The sequence below is a fragment of the Coffea arabica genome, chromosome 5e (genome assembly GCF_036785885.1).
Source record: "Coffea arabica cultivar ET-39 chromosome 5e, Coffea Arabica ET-39 HiFi, whole genome shotgun sequence".
Taxonomy (NCBI): Eukaryota; Viridiplantae; Streptophyta; class Magnoliopsida; order Gentianales; family Rubiaceae; genus Coffea; species Coffea arabica.
Genome location: NC_092318.1, coordinates 48,681,949 through 48,700,507, shown reverse-complemented (window position 1 = coordinate 48,700,507; position 18,559 = coordinate 48,681,949). Strand labels below are relative to the sequence as shown.

Below are 18,559 nucleotides of genomic sequence, written 5' to 3'. Positions count from 1 at the left end.
CTACTCTAGAAACAGGGCACTTACTCTAAAAGTAGTCTAAATTTTTTTAATATTTAAAAAATATCCCAAAATATATTCTAAAAACTCTTCTACTCTTAATATCCTAAAATATTTTCTAAAAATATCCCAAAAAATACTGTAAAAACTGTGCTACAGTAAAATTTTTCAAAAACACCCCCAAAAATAGCTAATCCAAATGGATCTAAGTTGAACATTTTTAGCATGTAAATTGACCAAAACGATAACAGCTATGCTTTTTTTAAAAAAAATATATATTTTGTTTGAACATGTTAAGTTTTTTTCATCTAGTATGTAGCGCAATTGGGATTATGAATTTGTGTAACGTAGTGCACTTTTGGATCAAAATTCTCTTGAGTTGGATAATTAAATGAGTTGGTTAGATAAGTAAATGCAGATGGACCATTATTCAAGAAAATTATTGGAGTTGATTTGATTTGTGAATGGCGCATCAAGAAGAAAATGTTGGTAACTAGTCACTTCCGCCTTCAAGTAACATGCATGGAATTATTCCTTCTGGAGTGCCTTGACAATGATATAACTGGACTGGCTTTTGTTCCCTAAATTACTTCGTAATCACATATAGCAGTCAACAAGCGGTGTTAGCTAAAGATTTCAAACCGCGCGGGAGATATTTTCTAGTATCCAATTAATGCTTGTCGATGGAGAAAGTCTATCGTTTAGCACAGCAGCCTTTTTTATGCACAAGTCAAGCTAATTTTCTTGAATAATCTCTCATACAGCAGTCTTATTTATGGTACTGCGTAAAGAAGGCAAAGAAAAATAGTTGGGATTAGACTTTTTTTTTTCCCTGGCACAGTCTTATTTATGGTACTGAAATATTACTTCTTTCTTCCCTTTTTTTTTTTGGTTTGGGTAACTTTTCATTCCAATTAAGATTTTAGGGGGTTTACTTTTCCTGCCAAAAACTTGTCAAAGGCAAATTGTATTGTATTGCATTGCAGAGTACATTTGACCCCACTTCGAGAAGCCAAAAACAGTGGAATGTGGCTGGTCCTAATCCACCTACTCATTTCAGACCATGGCAAAGGAATGGCCTGCTGCGATCTCCATAAAATCAACAGGGAAGCTAGTACTGCTAAGTTGATGCTGTCAAATGAGATGGGCCAATCAGATACAGCCTAAGCTCAAACGTGACTAAAGAGCAAATTTGTACAAGTAGAGGAAAAGGACGCTTTACCAAATGACACTAGACATTCAAAGAACGCTGCACCAACTAACAAGGAGCTACTTCTGACTTATTAGGTTAAGATAAGAAGAAGCAATAGGAGCATTCAAAAATGAGAACTGCATGACAAATAGCTCCAGCACCCTTCATTGCACACAGAAACTGCAATCCATGACCAGATCTAGATATGAAATATATTGATTAGAAATCATTATATTGTGAACTTACACCTCACAAGGACTAGACATATTTAATATTGAACAACTAGTTTGAAACAAGAATTAATACATCCCTGACTCTATCATTTGCAACATCTGTTCAACTAAAGCATAATCATTAAGCATAACTTAGAGAACACACAGGAAGCTTACCATGATAATCCAGTTTCTGTCAAAAGAGATACAGAATGCAGAAGTCTTGAATAACTGATGGAAGTGTTCCCTCCAGTTGTTAGCTTACAAGGATAGAACAATTCAGAACTACAAAGACGAATTTTAGTCCATTATTTTCACCTGCTTGCTTTATCACTGTCCTGCTAAACCTTCGGAGACTGGGGACCATGGAAGCTAGAACAGCTACCAGCCCTTGAGGTTGGACGGTGGTTTTTGACTAATGGGACCAGGGATTGCACAACATCAGCCATCAGCGGTCTGTAGTCAGCCTCAGGCTGTACACACATTGCGGCAATGGCCGCAATTTGGATAACATCCTTCATTGAGTATTGACCGTCCAATCTAAGATCCATAATCTCTAAAACCTTTTCTCTATCTGTGAGTCGTGGCAATGCCTAACAAGGAAACCAGAAGCAACAGACTAAATAACACAGATAATAGCATAAATATTCTGACTCAGATTGCAAAAGGAGAAAAGCAAAATGCTGAGGTCTATGGGAGCAGTGGCAGGATACTAGTCAAGGAACCTACCCAGGATACAAGAACACCTTCGCCTGGAGGCCTTTTCATATCAACTGGGACTCTGCCCGTCAGTAATTCCAGCAGAACAATACCATAACTATAGACATCTGATTTTGTTGTCAGATGCCCAGTTAATGCATATCTATAGGGTAGCAACATGTAAATAATTCAATGACAATTTATCAAAGGAAGGGTTAAAATCCAGAAAAGAGCGGGGAAAAGTTAAACATAATCTGACAAAAGGTTAACTAGGAAACTTCCTTACTCCGGGGCAACATATCCTTGAGTACCCAAAACCCGGGTCGAAACATGCCCACCAACTTTTTCAGATCCAAGTTTGGCCAACCCAAAGTCAGAAACTTTGGCATGAAAATTTCTATCCAAAAGAATGTTGCTGCTTTTAAAATCTCTGTGAATTACCGGGGGACTAACATGTTCATGCAGATACTCTAAGCCTTTTGCCGCCTCTAATGCGATACACAACCGAGTATCCCAGTCCAAGCTTGAAGAGACGTTATTAGAACCTAAATTTAAGAGCAAAAAAAAAGGTTAATGGAAATGGGGAAAACCAATTGAAGACAGAAAGACAACAACATATGAGCCACTCATTATTCAAGTAAACATAACCAATCCTTAACAGATGAAAAAGGCTTTCGCATCTTTACTTCTTCTTTGTCCTCTTTCGCTTGCTTGTGTCCAAGTTATAAAGCTTTGAACTTTCTAATTTAGAAGTGTTTTTCTGCTAAGCAGTGTAAAGTGTCTTGCTCTGCAATTTTATACTGTATTGCAGATTTTCTCCCTCAAATGCAAATAGTGCTTTTCTGGTCCTAGTCCTTTGTAATATGGATTAAGAGACACAATGATGTTCATGCTACTTGAAATTTTCAACACCGAAGTTTCTCCAGATCCTTGTGGTTTCATGTTTCAGGTTCAATATTTTAAGTTGAAGGCCTGGAAGACTTGGTTCAGTTAAAGCTTTCTGTTTATAAGCTTCTACACCAAATTATTTTATTTGTTTCCTTTGATTTAGAATTGCTCTCTCATGTGTGTTAACAGGGTGTCACAACAATTGGCATTTATCTTAATGACTGAGTATTTCTTAGCCAAAAGATGTAATCATGTCTACCGAGGAAGAATAGAGACCCATACTTCTCTTGCTATTCAATCTATTTTAACCATATCAATATTATCATGATTGTCGGATGATGGGGACTAGTCCAAATCTAAAAGGACAGAGGCAGATGAAAGCTACATGACATATGAAGAAGAACATGCAAAGTTGCCACAAAAGCGCACGGAACAGGCACCCCGAAAAAGAGAATAAATATGGTCAGTCTATGGTATTGTCATGAATTAAATACAAGGAAACTCTAAGCTCATCGCCCAACCAACTCACCACTGATGGGATACAAATGTTCCTGCAGACCACCGTTTGCCATGAACTCATAGACCAGCAATTTGTGATTGCTTTCTGAGCAGTAGCCAATCAACAACAGCAGATAAGGTGAATGCAGTCGACTTAGAAGTTCCACCTGTATCGATAATCAAAAGGGTAGTCATCAAAAGAAAACTTCAATTTTTTTCATTATTGAATTGGCAATTTACAAACTTGGAATTGTCATAGGACATTAAATTCTTGACAGTCACTTCTGCAAAAACTAGTATTGGATCATACATTTCATATATTAAGCTCAGAAAGCTATAACTTCCCGCTAACATTTCAAGACAATTCATCTTTGGAAACTTATTCTTAATTGGAGTCCAGAATTCAAACCCCAAGGTTCAATTTTCAGCTATTAATAGCAAGATAAAGTACGAGACAAAACAGATCCTAGTAACTATTTACTTTTACAATTTGAAGAAAATGTACCTCTACTTTGAATTCCTCTTCTCCTTGCTTTCCAGCCGAATCCATCAACTTAATTGCAACCTTCCTCCCATTTTGAAGCACTCCTCTATAGACAGAACCAAATGCACCATGTCCTATTATATTAGACTTCCCAAAACCACCAGTTGCAGAATGCAGCTGCTTGAAGGTGAAAACCTGAAGCCCTTTCTGAGTAGCAACTTGAATATTTGCAAAACTGCTTGCTTTCTCCTCATTAGCAACCGCTTAAATTTATTTACGTAACAATGAAAAGAGAGATAGGAGAACAAGATCAAAAGTCAATCATGGAATTGGCAACTTTAGCTTCAAAAATATCAGAGTAAGATACAAGATTCCTTTTGTGTACTCAATCTGCAGTATCTCCAGGCACTAGATGGGAAACATACATGGCCTTCCTGCTATTACTCTCCCCGTCTTTCTAACCATAATTAGTAAACAACATTTTGTAATGGGTTAGAAAAGATCTTTCCTTTTCACCTTAGCACTCACTTTTACTAACTTAAAGCTTCAAGAAACAGAAATGCCATGTTCCGTTGGCATAAAACTCAATATACTCTTAAAGTCCTACAAAATAATTCCAACCTTTGAGCAATATCGCACCAGAAAAATATAAAAATAAAATAAAGTTAAAACCCACAAAATATAAAACTGCATTAAACTCTTAACTCTTAGTGGTGAAAGAAGAATGGACTCAAATCAAGAACCCACAAGCCAGAATCTTGATAATGAACTCCCATTTGACGTCCAAAATAGAAATACTTTGTTAACAAAAAAGAGCCAAAGGGGGGGAAAAAAGAGTCCTTACTTTTCCTCGCTTTTTCCAAGCGCCTGGAGACTTTGTTCCTAATGTAGCAATAGTAGCTAAAGGCCACCAGCAAAGAAGCAATGGCAAGAGAAGCAAAGACTAGGATTGTCACCAGCACTAAGTGCTCTTTTCTCTTGTACTCATCATTTTCTGCTTCCATTTCAGCTGGAAATGCAAATGAAGTGAAGAAATTGGAGAAAATTTATGGTGGTCTTTGTTTTTTGAGTAGCCTTTTTTTTTTTTTTTAAGCTTAAAGGTTTGAACTTTTTTTGTTTTGGGGGAAAGAATTAAAGGTTTGAACGTTGAAGTGACTAAAAGTGGTTAGTTGCATTAATTCCACTTAACAATCCTTTTTGTGTGTTTCCTCTGTTTCCTGTTTTGTCTTCTTCTTCTATGGAGGGGTGGAGACGTGGAGTGTTACCCACTTACGGAGTTACAGTACTCTAATATAATAGCAAAGGGGAAATGAAGAAGATAGAAAGAACTCGAGAAGAGGATGACAGAATTCTTTCAGACATTGTACAATCAATTTGGTCTAGTTGGCTACTCAACATTTTGTGCAACGTACAAATGGTTTTTTGGTACCGCAAGTTATTTCAACGTACATAGATGAATGTGAAATGTTCACGAGCAGATGTACAGGTAGCAATTTGTACATTTCCATTCTCCAATTACGGGTACTGGTAAACAAGAAATTATCTTTGAACATTTAAAGTAACTTCTTGTATGTTTGTACCATTAGTCCCTAAGCTAGTAGTAACTTTTCTAGGCAATTTCCAATAAAAAAAAAAAAACCCTTTTCTAGGCTATGCTCTCTTTTTTTTTTTTGCAGATCCCAAGCTTGCTCCAGGAGAAATGGTGAAGCGCAATAACAAGTTCCTCGAAAAGAGGTTCTCACCTTTTTTCCGTCAGAAGCGGCTTTCTAAAGATTGTAGCATCCGAGGCTTTTGGCCATTTCTGGAGTACAAAAACTAACGATCCGGGGCTTTTGGCCATTTCTTCCACTTTTTTGCTTGAAACCTGCACATTGGCCCCCTAGCGTCCAGAGGCTCATTGTCTATTCCTTCCAAGTTATTGCACGGTATATCAGGGAGATTCTTGTACAAAATTGGCATGACGTCCAGATGTGGGATATTGTCTACTTGAAGAATCCTTAGCAGTTTGGATTAGTAGGGGCACAATGTGGCCCATACCATGGATGGTGCAAGTATCGTCTTTCAAAATCTTTTGTGGTCATTCACCTTACAAAACAATCTATATGCAGCTTTCTTGTTTCTTTCTTTTGAGTTCTTTTCTCAAACATCAAAAGTGGATTGAAAATGAAAACCAGACAGGAACCGATGTTTGTTTGTCTTCAAAGGTCTGAATTCGTGAATTTTTGCAGTTGAAATTGCAATTGTATTTAACCAAATTGAATTAAAAATGCAATTGCAATTAAAAAATTGAAGATACTGCTTTTACCTTTTAAGAGGTTTAGCTGAAAACTGTGTTCATGGAAGCAAACCTATGAGCCATCCATTAAGGAAACAACCATGGCTCGTCTTGAAATTACAAAATAAAGGATGGTACAGAACTGCTTTGTGATTGTTTAATAACCCTCTACTCGGCCCTTTGAGCTAAACCCTACTCTGTATTCACTACAACCGAATGCAACTTTAAAATAGAGAAGTAGAAACATATTACAAATAAACCTATTCAAAAAACAAAAAAGGAGAACCAGTAACCTAAATGACGGAAAAACATAAGAGGAACCATGATGCAAAACCATCACAGAGAGATTTCACCAGCAACACATTGCTACTACAAAATCACGAGCTCCACCGATTGAACCTATGCTAATTATGCCTGCAGTCTCAATTTGTTGTATCGATCAACAGCCATGGACACCGATTGCATTGTTACAGGGACTGATGGACCCATCTGCATTTTCCATGGATCAAACAGTAAGAATGGAACATATGGTACAATTGTATATGAAGGTAAAATGTTCTGATAGTAAACAATAGAAATCAAATGCATTAATCATTAAATGCAAGCAACCAAAAACACGTTCGTGAGCTTACCGTGCTGCAGATGTGAAAAGTACTAACGTACCCAGCATATTTGGAACCTGGATTGAGGTGAAAATGCCATCATCAAGAAAGGAACAACCATCAAAAACCAAGAACCCATGACATACCACTTTTGTTAATCAGAAAACAAAAACACCCACTGAGACAAGGGACAGTAGTCATTCTATCAATAAACCTCCATAACCATTTAATGCAAGGGGCCTCATGTATCTTAATCAATAAAGCTTTATTAGTATCCTTTATTAGTATCCCCATAATTATTTTCTGTCTTATTCTTTCTTTTTTTCCTTTTTTTTGGGACCAGTGAAATATGAAAATCACGCTTAGGGAACACAATTATGGAAAACAAGAGAACAAGATGCATAGGATTCATAACCAATAGAATTATGAAGTAAATCTCACAAAAGGGAAAAATATGCTGTTTCAGTTCACAGCATCAACCAAGTATTTGCCCATTTTATCAATCTCAATGAATAAGAAATCACAAATCCCTAGTGCAAACCACTTACTCTTCTTTAATCCTGCAGGTTTAGCATGCAAGAGGGCATTGACAAAGGCACCTATATTTTCACGTAAGGCTTCTTCTGGATACGTCACCTGCACAAGATTATTGTTCCATTCCAAACAATACATATCAGAACTGGCTCCAAATAATAATTTACATATCCTTTGACTTGATTTAATACAAAACAAGATGAACAAGAAAATTTGAAGTAATCAAACCTTTCCAAGTGGTACATGCACTATTGCAGATTTATCTTTTTGGAACATAATGGTTTGACTTATTGCTTCTCTAACAGCCCTTGAAATGTCATTGGTCACAGTGCCATTCTACATGTATCAGGTAGAAGGGCATTAATAGTCATACAAGGAAACTGCAAATCATTCACAAAACATGCTGATGAAACTAACATCAGGATTTGGCATCAACCCTCGCTTCAGGAATTTTGCTATCTGCAGCATGGAACACATGAGATGCAACAGATGCTAAACTTTATTGACTGGAAAGTTACAATACAGCTAAAGTCAGAAAAACCTTTGGCACGTAAATCATCATTTCCCGAGTAGCAAAACATCTATCATACTGAAATTTCTCCTCACCTGCAGATAATTGATTTTAATGAGTCGAGCAATTCTATGATAATTTCTCTTCAAATAGGCCAACAAGATTACATAGAGGAAGGAAAATCAGAAGTTACTGTAAAAGTTCACACGCAACCACCATCAACCAAAAAGCATATTTAACCTTTATTACTTGGCTCAATTCAATTTTGAACCGACTAGAAAATTTGGGCTTCTTTTAGTCCTCGAATACAGATCGAAGAAGCAAAGAAGGGCGAGACTAGAGACCCAAGAAAATTTTAATTATGATACTTGTCAGCAAAATAATTCCCAGCAGCCATCTGTTTTTGAAACATAGGATTTCATAAGTAACACCCCTAGTTTCTTATCTTATTCTTTTGTTTATGAGGGTGACAGATGGCAGAATCATGTTAACTATACCCTGGTCAACAAGATGACCAATCATGCATTACCAAATCAGAAGAGACCATAAAAGAAAAACAGTTCCTCACCTCTCTTTATTCTATCTACAAGCTCCTTTCCACCAACACAAGCAGCCCCAGCTTCACGAGCCTCCTCTGCAGCATCTCCTTCAGCAAAGACAGCCACCCGAAAATTCTGAGAGTAAATGGTCATCAATCAGTTCAAGGGGAAAAGAAAAGCCAAACTCATTATCAGAGGTAGACCCTTCTAAGTACATGTTTTACCTTTCCACAACCATGTGGGAGCAAGACAGAACCACTAAGCTTCTGCACTTGAACAAGAGAAAAGAAAAACTATTATAGTTACAAAATAAGAGGTATCACTACTAGATATGGGTGCATGGTCGACCGCCCTGCTTGTAGGGTAAAACTGCACACTTAGTCAGTACTACAACAAAATGGTGGTAACCATGTGATTGGATTTGCTTCTTTTTCTTAGCAAAAATTATCATGGAAAGAAAGGAAAGAACACACACCAGATCAGTTCTACGTAATTCAGGTGTCAGTTTGATGTGTGCTTCAAACGTTTCCTCAAAATTACGCTTGGCATTAGCCTGTACAATCACTAGAAAGAAGACAAACCAAATTACACTAGCTTCCAGAACAAGGCTGCAGCAGTTCAAGAAAAAGCACACGAAGAACTTATTCATGTCATCCAGATTCCAGACTTAGTCTCAGCATACACAGAGGAAACTGCACGTGCTTCCTCTTACATTAAACACCTACTGAACCAATTATCCTAAAGACAGCAAATAACCTGCACTCTTCACCAGAGCTTCAACCCTGTCCTAACATGTTAATCACTATTCCAGGTCCTTTCTCAAATAAACATTTGCAACATCAGAAATTTTTTTACTAACACTCTAATTCCTTACGGCACCTAAAGATCATCCATTTAACTAGTTCACGAGTTCCTGTATCGGTCATAACATTTACAGCATCAAAATTTCAGCAGATCATTCTAATACCCAAATGTAACTAAATACCAAACAATTTATTAGTTCACGAGCTTCTACACCACTTTCAAGAACATAATTTGTAGAAGAAAATGTATCCACAACTCCATCTGTCTGAATAAGCTTACATAAAATGCATCCTATATTCATTTTCCAAACCAACAAACAACTATTCGATGCTATTATCTTTAAAGAGGACAAACCGAAGGGGAAGAAAAAGGGTAAAAATCCGACCTTTACTAGCTGAATTGCATCTTTAAGATCATAAACAACCTTCCCTTTCTTACTATCATCCGTCCTAATCAAAGTCGGAAAAGGGACCTTTTCCTCCTGAACCCTCAAAACCCTCCTCATCATATTCTGATTTTCAGCCTCAATTCTCCTCCTCTCCGTCTCCAACTCATCATCCTCCTTCACCTCCTCAGTTGCCACCCGGTCCTCAGGCAACGGGGCCACCCGAGCCGGGTACGACACCGGAGAAATAATCGGAGTATCCTTCACATATCGAATTTCCTCTCGGGTCCAAGAGGCTCTAACATCCTGGTCCGGCCCACCAGGGTTTTGCTCCGGTGGCGATGATGATTGGCCTGTGGCGGGGCCTTGGGGCTGGGATTCAGTAGCTGCTGGTGGTGGGCTTTCCTCCTTTTCGGGATTGGGTTCTTTAACGGCGTAGGAAACCGGTTGGATGGGGATGGGGTTTCTTGGGGATGAATTTGGAGGAGGTTGGTCGGAAAAGGGCCGATTTCTAGTAAGGAGAGAAAGTAGGGATTGGTGGGATTTGGGGAAGGAGTAATGGCGGTGGGCTTGAGAGAGAAGTTGCTTGAATACGGCCATGTTTCAGACCTCCAAAAAGCTCAGAAATGGTGAGAATAGTCACTACTCAAGAGTGAAGACGAAGAAGAAGAAAGCTGGGGTTTTAGCCCTTTAGAGGTTTACGCACGGACCGGCCGGTTCAGGGGGAAAGGTTTTATTATTATTATTATTATTATTATTATTATTATTATTATTATTATTTATAATTGAGCACACACAGGTACCCCTGTCATTTTTGTTTTCCTTATAGAATATTTTGAATCTTAATATTTTGTGCTTTTACTTACATATTGGAAAAATGGGAAGTTTGATTTTCCTTTTTTGTTTTTTTTTGAGGATTCTCTGTGGTTTTGGGCTGAGGGGTTCAGCCTATTTCATGTTATCAAATTCAAGTTGATCATCAGAACTATCATATGCTGTCAAATCCATGGATGAAAAGGATTGGGAAAAGGGGAAGCAAAAGTCAGGAGGCTGCATACAGCCATACAGGAAGGAATAAAATGAAAATGCAAACAAGCTGCCTGTAGAGCTAACAAAATTGAAATTTTGTGTAACCATATATCAGTATAGTGCCCTGACATCAAGTTCTTGACGGACACCCCAATAAGTAAAATAAAATTTTAAGGTTTCCCTTCAAGACTAAAGCTACGAAAGCCAATGCGAGCAAATTAGATAGAGAAACTGTTGTAATGTTGCAACAGAAACTGTGATGACACCAAATCCTACAGTAATTTGGGTAGCTGCTCTGAGGTAGGGAGCTGGAAATCTGGAATTGGCCTTCGCAGCAAGAAGACTGGCTTGGTATGAGTTGAAGAATGCCTTTCCGAGCTCGTGTTTAACTGTTCATCACAAAAAATGCTGAAAAATTCAGGCAATGTAAAACAGTTGGTCACAGTTTCTCCCGGTGCGAGCAACTACGCAGAGAGAATGATGATGTGCATGAGTGAACTCCAAACCAAATCTGCATTTTGAAAAAGTAGTCAAACTATTTCAAAGAAATACCCCTTGCTCAGTCAAAAGAACAAATGAAAATGAACAAGGAAAAAAGATGTACCTATAGCTGTTCTGTCATACCCTTCTCTATGATGAAGGTTAGGAAGAATGAAAAAGAAAACACTTTACAACTTGAATACTTCTGATCTGCGGTTGGTTTCTTCAACTTCCTGAGTAGAAGGTGTCACAAGGCAGCCTCATATGAAACTGGATTCTCCCAAGAGTAACTCAAACATGTCACCATGAGAAAGAAGTATTTGTAGCCACTCTTTCTCAGCTTTGCCTCTAATGGAGGTTAGGAAAAATGAAAGGAAAAACACTCATACAACTTGGATACTTCTGATCTCTGGTTGGTTTCTTTCAACTTCCTCAGCGGAAGGTGTCACAAGGTAGGCTCATATGAAACTAGATTCTCCCAAAAGTAACTCAAACATGTCATCAGGAGTGAGAAGGGTTGTTCCACCAAGAATCAGTTCTTTATCAGGCCTACTACTTTCTGATAATGCCTCATGAGCTTCCCGTACCTTAACCACAAAACAAATAGGTGTGAGCATGTTTCCAGTGTCTAATACATGGCTAAATTTCTTTTCTCTAATTTTTTAAGGATTACATACACTATTTATTTTTCCATTTCCCGTCATCCTTTGCTCTATCTCTTTTCTTTGATTTCCTTTTGGAAAAGAGAAAGTATCTTATACTCTTTGAGTTCAAACCACTCAATTGGAGATACAAAGATGAGGATATAGCAGTAAGTAAAGCAAAAGTGAACTCGATCAAGTTAAATTATGCACACCTCTACAGTATTGATGCCTCCTATGACAAAAACAAGAATAATATCTTGGTCAGCAAGACTTGGTTTCGCCTGGAAAGTTCAAAAGAAAAGCTCTTCAGTATTAGATAATAAGGATAGATTTCATGCTTTTTTGTCTCAACATAGGGGGAAATATCAAGATGAACTGAACCCAATACCTGTCCAAGACCAAATCTTCCAAATCCACTCTTGAAAAGCCGTCCAACAGTGGAGGAATGGTACTCTAGGCCAGGGAAATCATACTTAGCCAACACCCTTGTCAGAACTTTGTACAGCAATCCTTTATTTGAATAAGGATCATCGTTCAACTTTGTTTCCAAAGGCATAATTCTCCTCAAGCTGGATAATTTGTGAAGGAATTTGAAAAGATTATCCACCCTATCTCGTAATTCTAACTTGAGTTGCATGTCTCCATAAGCTTGGTCTTTTGTTTTATCCGTATCCTCATTTTCGTCACCCCAACTCTCCCACTGATCATCATCAAAATCAACTGTTTCCAATTGACTCGGAGACTCTTCCTTCTTTTCATCTGGATTTCTCCGGCTGAAGTTGGCTTTTAGCTCTTCTGCCAAACCTTGGAGAAATTTCAGTCTTGCTACTGCTGGGTTCTCAAGTATTGCATCCAAAATAGCTTCTTGCATAAAATGTTCCTCTTGCCAAGAAAATGGACCACCAGATCCAGATGTTGGAAAGTTCTCACCTGCCAGTATATACCCAATAACTGTAAGAAGTAGAGCATCTTGAAGGCTAAGCAGACCCTGTGAAGAATGACTCTTATGCTCCTGCAAACCCACTAAAGCACTCTTGTTAATGAGATCACTAATCTGAGAGGCAAGGCTCTGGCTCGTATCTCCTGCATTTACGTTCAATATCTTCTCAGCACTGCTAAATCCATCCCATCTGGTAGAATGTAATTCATCTAAAGCAGTTAATGTTGCTGCTGCTAACTGAATGATCCCTTTGTTTCTCACTAGCGATGATTGACTTTTTGCTATTGCCTTAATCATTGGTTGAAGCTCTGTGTTGGAAATGGAACGTTGACGAATTTTCATGTTCAGAGTTATATTTTCCTGCCGCAAACTTTCTTGAAGCCATTTCTTAATTAGCACAGCCCCATCTTTTGTTCTTCTGTCCAGTACAGCTTCCAGGTACTTAGTTCCATGAAAATTATCAGTAGAGACAAAGGAACCCCTTATTTGCTCAAACTTGGAATTTTGCAGCGGCTTTTCTCCATTTAGTTTCTTACTCAGATTTGTCAAATCAACAATTTGAGCAGCAGCATTGCTAGAATCCCACCCATGTAAAAATGCCTCAATGCTTTCTAGAAGCTGAAAATTATCTCCTAAAGTTTCTTCCTCAAGTATTTTATCAAGTGGTATCTGAACATCAAGAGGAGGACGTACAACACCATGCTTGAGTTGACTTTGAGATCCTTTCACGTGAGTTAATGAAGTTGTTGGTTCCCTTCGAGGCAAACATGAAAATATCCTATCCACCAGTGAATCTCCATGACAGCATGGAGTAAGAAGATCAAGTGTCCGATCAATAAGAAGCAGCCCTGCAGATCTTTTACGACGACCAACATCATAAAGACTTGACATGTCCATCAAAAGCCTCCCAACAGTTTTTGAGAGATCACCAAGGGAAAATATTTCGAGTTTCAGATCCATCTATTTTGTAGCAAACAATGTAACAACATAAGTACATTTGAATTATGGCACTGGACCAGAAAGATATAATACGATTAGCTGACAAGTATGTTCACTTGTTTTTCTCAATTTTATCATGCAGAAGGAGCAATGGTGGGGTAATGGAGTGTTGAACACAACTTTCTGCTGCGAAGGTAATAGTCAAGTTTAAGTTACCAATTTTGTGGAAAACGAAATGAGATCAGAAAAGAAAGCAACACTATAGCATCATCACCTTTGTAGCCAGATAATAAAGAAACTGAGCTGTAAGAGTTGCCCCAGCAGGCACATCCTCACCATCATCAGGTGTTCCAGTACTTATTGAAGGCAACCCAGGGCTTATTGAGTTCTCATGTTCAACTGACAAGTTTCCTTCCGCAACTGATCCTTCAGAAGGTAAAACAAAAACTCTAGGTGAAAAAGGACATAATATTAATGGGAAGTGATGAACATTAACAACTAGCATTTGGCCTCCATCTGCTGCAGGCACAGGAAAACCATCTTTATATACAACTTTTGCAGTTGAATTGGGGCCAGAGTTGGAAATGTCGTCTCCATCAAAAGCCAGTTGCGACCATCCTTCACCTTCAGGAATTAAACTCTCCCTCGGATTGCTATCATCAGACTCTCTAGAGTTCATCTGACCTCCTTTTGTGAGTTCCTCATAATCTTGAACTAGTAAAGATTCATATTCACGGAATGCATCAGGTCCCAGAGGTGAATCAGGATATGCTGAGTGGCCTACCTGCAACCATAATATGAGGAAACAAGTCCTTAAGAGAATAAGGCAAACAAATAAAATCTTACCAAACCTAAAAGTGTAGAGCAAACGAGTGTCTGGACAAATGTCCCTGCAAAAGTTGCCTTCACTTTTAAGTTTAAGAATGTCTTACAAGCTCCTTGATCCAAGAGCTTCAAACCAGAAGACAAGAAATCCTATCATAAACTCTCATACATAAACAAATGCAGACAGCATATTCTCAAATATGACAGGCATTCTATCATGCAGAGGGTAATATGAGAGGAAGAATTAACTCTAAAACCAGAAGTTGTCATATATGAAACTCAGAATTACAAGTCAAATGCATGCATACTGTACTTTCAATCTTCAAACTAGACAACAACCATTATTCCATATACAAACCTATATTACTTCAGAAACTTGAGAACAATATTCACACTTTGGAAGAGCTCAAACATAGCAACCATTCCTTATTGCTATGCAAAAATGCTCAAGAGCAGTCAAACTCATCAATTCAAACCTAACAGCAGAAATCATTGATGGAATTCAGCCAATACCTAGTCCATCATTTCAAGTTCTCATTTACAGCATACATTTGAGGCTGGAGGCATAAAAGCTTTCCACATATAAGATCAATTTGAAGGAAAAAAAGGAAAAAAAAAATTCAGATACATGCTTACTCATCCATTTAAATAAAATAAGAAAAACCATGAAGCACCAAGCACTAAATGTGCTGTTTGTATTTGCTTCTTGCACAGTTGTAGTTTGTTTACAGAAGGACCAGCATATGACTAATGCATAGAGATACAAACAAAAGCATAAATGAGAAATTTGGATCCTTCAGAGCAAATTAAATAGCAATTACAAATAAAACTTCCATGACTATCAGATTTTACATCTATGGTATCAAGCAGCTTCCATGGAAAAAACTCCAATTGAATCTTTGGATCTTAGAATACATATCCTTTAGAAATTTTTTGCTACTTGAAGCTTCAAATTAAACAAAAATCCCAACATTAAAAAAAATAATAATAACATTACGGCATCTTAAGTTTGTAAGAAAGAAAAAAGCACAAGAAAGACCTGTTCCATCATACATTCTCTATTTGGTCAAGCACTAATAATTAGTACAAGTGAGTGATGATAAAACAAACAGAAGCACAGAATACGAGCCTCTGATATTGGTGTAAAGATTATACAGCGGTGGATTCTTTGAATAGTGCTCAGGCAACGTAAAACATATCGATGTGCATCACTAAGTAGGCGAGAGGTGATGACCACCACTTTCTGTGCCGGTTCAGGATTTGATTGCCAGCTAACCACCTACAAAATTTGTCAACACTTATCATCAAGAAATGAGAAAAGTAACTAAACAGGGAAAGAGAAACTCCAGATGGATTATCAATTGCCAACCAAAAAAAAAAAATTTAAAGATTCATTATACAAAAAAACTTCCCATGAAAGCACAAAAAAGACATCAGATCTCGCATATATCACTCTCTGGTTGTCTGCACTAGTTTCAATTCAGTATTGACTTTAAGCTTTTTCATATTAGAGAAAATTGTCATAATAAGTCAGGTATCTTATTCATCAAAGGGGGGGAAAACAGGGAAAAAATGGTTGGTACTGGAGGAGCAGATGACATGGCTTCCAAGATGAAAAAATGTCTTGCACAATTTCAGCTGGAAGATATTACCAGTACACGAGATGATGCCGAAAACGGTGATTTGAACAAAATTACACCTGAAGCATGAGTTGCTGAACAGGTCACTATATCTAAGAATATGTAAGGATTCTCAAAATAGAGCGTCTAAAGTTGAAAATTAAATAATGCGAGCACAAAACTAAGCAATCCTCTTGTTATCTTGAAGAGCAAATATTTGGCAGAAGACAAGCTAATGTAGTACAACTACAGTTGCAACGATCAATAAAATTTAATACAGACATGCAACCAAAGTTTCAGAATGGGTTAAACAAAGTAGAAGTAAATGGGAATCACCTGACCTCATCAAGAGCAGACGTCTTCTCCAAGCTGCAAACAGCACGAGCACCGAGTTCTAATAATAAAGGAAAAGCTCCAAGAAACTGAAAACTCTCAGCACATCCAGCATCCAAATATACAATGGCATCCTTAATATCATCTGATATCTGAATAACACGTCAAGGAAAATTCTCTCAGCTTCATCTTCCCATGCAACCCATAGAACAGGACCATATTAACTCTCAGAGCATTATAAAATCGCATTGACTGCCCTATCTATCTAAATTCACAAAATTTCACCAACTGGCTCCAATGAACTGTGCGTTTCATTTTGATAGCAATCAATTCTCTCTTAACTAATTAACAACACAATTTCCTATAAAAATCAAAATCTGCGCCAGTAATTATTTCCTGTTCATGCTTCCAATTTCTTTTCCACTAAAATGCTCAAGTGGGATTTTTTTGATCCTTACATTTATTACACAAAATTCGGGAAAAAGTAATATACAGCTGGAATTAATCATGACGCAATATAAGAAGCAACAAAGTCCAATCTTTGACTCCATACAGGCATTTTTATCAAATGGTTTTCTGGCACCCTAATCTTCCATAAATCCTAATGCGGTTTCAATAATCTACCTCTATACTAAAGCTTACAATTTTCAAAATTCTAACTTGGGGACTGCAATAATTCGAGCACTTGAATATATATACAAAATGAAACTGTTACAAAATTACTCCCCAAGAAACGAAATAATTCTGAGAATTAGAATGGAAAAAGAGAAGAGAATTACTTGTCGAATTGAATCCAGACAACATTTGATGACATCAACCATGGCCGATGTTTCCCCTGCTCTCTGCTACTCTACTGATTCACAGGAAATATGAAACTTCGATTAAATAGAAAAGATGGGCAAAAATTAATTAATTAATTAATATGCGACAACCAAGGGATTAGTGAAGTAGATTTTAACTGTTTAATTCTAATTTTTATCAAATCTCATCGAGTATCTCAGTTGCAGACTGGGAATTTGGGCATCAGGGATGATCTGCATACGACGTCGCTCAAAATCTCTAAACTCTTCCTTGTTCAAGAGGGGTGAGCAAACGGTACCAATTCGGTAAATCTTCACGGGTTTAAACACAAAAAATAATAATAATAATAAAATAATAAAACCCAAAAAAAATTTTTTTTTTTTTGCTACTCGGGTCGGGTTCAACAAGGCAACTTATCGAATCATTTATGATCTAATTGTGCTTGCAAGCAACTTGGCGTGGTTTATTGCCTGCCTCCAAGGCAGCGCCTTTAGACCAAACTATGCGCACCGCAAGGACTTGAAGGCGTCATCGACTCACCCATCACGAGCCGTTGAAAATCAGCGTATTTTTATGGTGGCCAGTTAAAGGCGGTCTTCTGTTGCTGTTTAATATCCCGCCTTTAATAGCTTGATCCCTATTGTAGGTAAGTATAGCCCTATAGGACAACAAAACGAGTAACCCATGAAGCGTGAAATTCCAACATCTCCTAATTTCCTAACAAGCAACACACCTTCCAAAATGGGTTTAAATAAACAAAAAGGTTGAAACTAAAAACCATAATTTGTTGAAAAACAAATGTCTAAGTAGCTTTTTTTTTTTTTTTTGGTTTCAGTACAAATCAAACATTTTAATGTTCAAGTTTGTTTGATTATTCTAATAAGTATTAAGTTTTGTTTAAATTTAATTTGTTTATTTCTTGACTCGAATTTGAATGAATTTTTATTGAGTCGAACTCGAGTCAAGCTTGATAATTTAAACTTTTTTACATGTAAATTTCACTCATATACTAATTGAGTCGAGTTTAAAAATTTATCAAACACAAAATACTATTCAAACTTGATTTAATTAGCTGACAAACCAAATTCCAATGAGCTCTTACTGAGTTGAGTTCAATTCGAGCATAAAGCAATTTAGTTCGTCTTTCGGGTCTTTCAATCCTATTCTTATTGTTATGACCTTATGGGAGTCAAATTAAACGTTGCATTCTTGACTCTTTTTTTTTTTTTTTTTTTTTGTGAACCAGGCTGTTTCATGTCACTTAAAACTCCTCGTATCTCACCGATCACGCCTTCTATTTGCGGTAATTTTCATAATGAAACAGAGCTG

The 18,559-nt window shown here is 37.4% G+C and overlaps 3 protein-coding genes across 8 annotated transcripts; all 3 read right to left on the bottom strand.

The window, feature by feature from the left end:
- Positions 1–943: 943 nt before the first annotated feature.
- On the bottom strand, positions 944–5,366 carry LOC113743510 (probable serine/threonine-protein kinase PBL7). 3 transcript variants are annotated; one of them, XR_011814375.1, is made up of 8 exons: positions 4,815–5,366; positions 3,992–4,233; positions 3,518–3,653; positions 2,387–2,645; positions 2,131–2,263; positions 1,579–1,994; positions 1,220–1,388; positions 944–1,128 (listed from the first exon to the last, which is right to left on the bottom strand). XR_011814375.1 is itself a non-coding variant. In XM_027271558.2 (6 exons), the coding sequence occupies exons 1-6, from the start codon at positions 4,972–4,974 to the stop codon at positions 1,743–1,745; spliced, it is 1,182 nt and encodes a 393-aa protein (XP_027127359.1). In that variant the 5' UTR covers positions 4,975–5,365; the 3' UTR covers positions 1,390–1,742. The 3 variants fall into 3 exon arrangements, 1 of the variants encoding a protein (XP_027127359.1); XR_003461119.2 differs by having other exon boundaries at positions 944–1,388; XM_027271558.2 differs by lacking the exons at positions 944–1,128; positions 1,220–1,388 and having other exon boundaries at positions 1,390–1,994; positions 4,815–5,365.
- A 941-nt stretch (positions 5,367–6,307) lies between these two features.
- Positions 6,308–10,348, bottom strand: LOC113743443 (uncharacterized). The gene is made up of 10 exons (XM_027271448.2): positions 9,621–10,348; positions 8,907–8,984; positions 8,656–8,697; positions 8,461–8,566; positions 7,923–7,987; positions 7,799–7,840; positions 7,610–7,717; positions 7,396–7,483; positions 6,878–6,924; positions 6,308–6,734 (listed from the first exon to the last, which is right to left on the bottom strand). The coding sequence occupies exons 1-10, from the start codon at positions 10,218–10,220 to the stop codon at positions 6,654–6,656; spliced, it is 1,257 nt and encodes a 418-aa protein (XP_027127249.1). The 5' UTR covers positions 10,221–10,348; the 3' UTR covers positions 6,308–6,653.
- Positions 10,349–10,723: 375 nt separating this feature from the next.
- On the bottom strand, positions 10,724–17,765 carry LOC113688038 (sec1 family domain-containing protein MIP3-like). Of its 4 annotated transcripts, XM_027205631.2 has the most exons (9): positions 17,389–17,765; positions 17,209–17,282; positions 16,438–16,581; positions 15,607–15,756; positions 13,927–14,436; positions 12,162–13,673; positions 11,986–12,054; positions 11,254–11,716; positions 10,724–11,160 (listed from the first exon to the last, which is right to left on the bottom strand). In XM_027205631.2, the coding sequence occupies exons 2-8, from the start codon at positions 17,248–17,250 to the stop codon at positions 11,588–11,590; spliced, it is 2,556 nt and encodes an 851-aa protein (XP_027061432.1). In that variant the 5' UTR covers positions 17,251–17,282; positions 17,389–17,765; the 3' UTR covers positions 10,724–11,160; positions 11,254–11,587. The 4 variants fall into 4 exon arrangements, with proteins under 4 accessions (XP_027061432.1, XP_071905000.1, XP_071904999.1 ...); XM_072048899.1 differs by lacking the exons at positions 17,209–17,282; positions 17,389–17,765 and having other exon boundaries at positions 10,724–11,184; positions 15,633–15,756; positions 16,433–16,569; XM_072048898.1 differs by lacking the exons at positions 17,209–17,282; positions 17,389–17,765 and having other exon boundaries at positions 15,633–15,756; positions 16,433–16,569.
- Between the last annotated feature and the right edge of the window lie 794 nt (positions 17,766–18,559).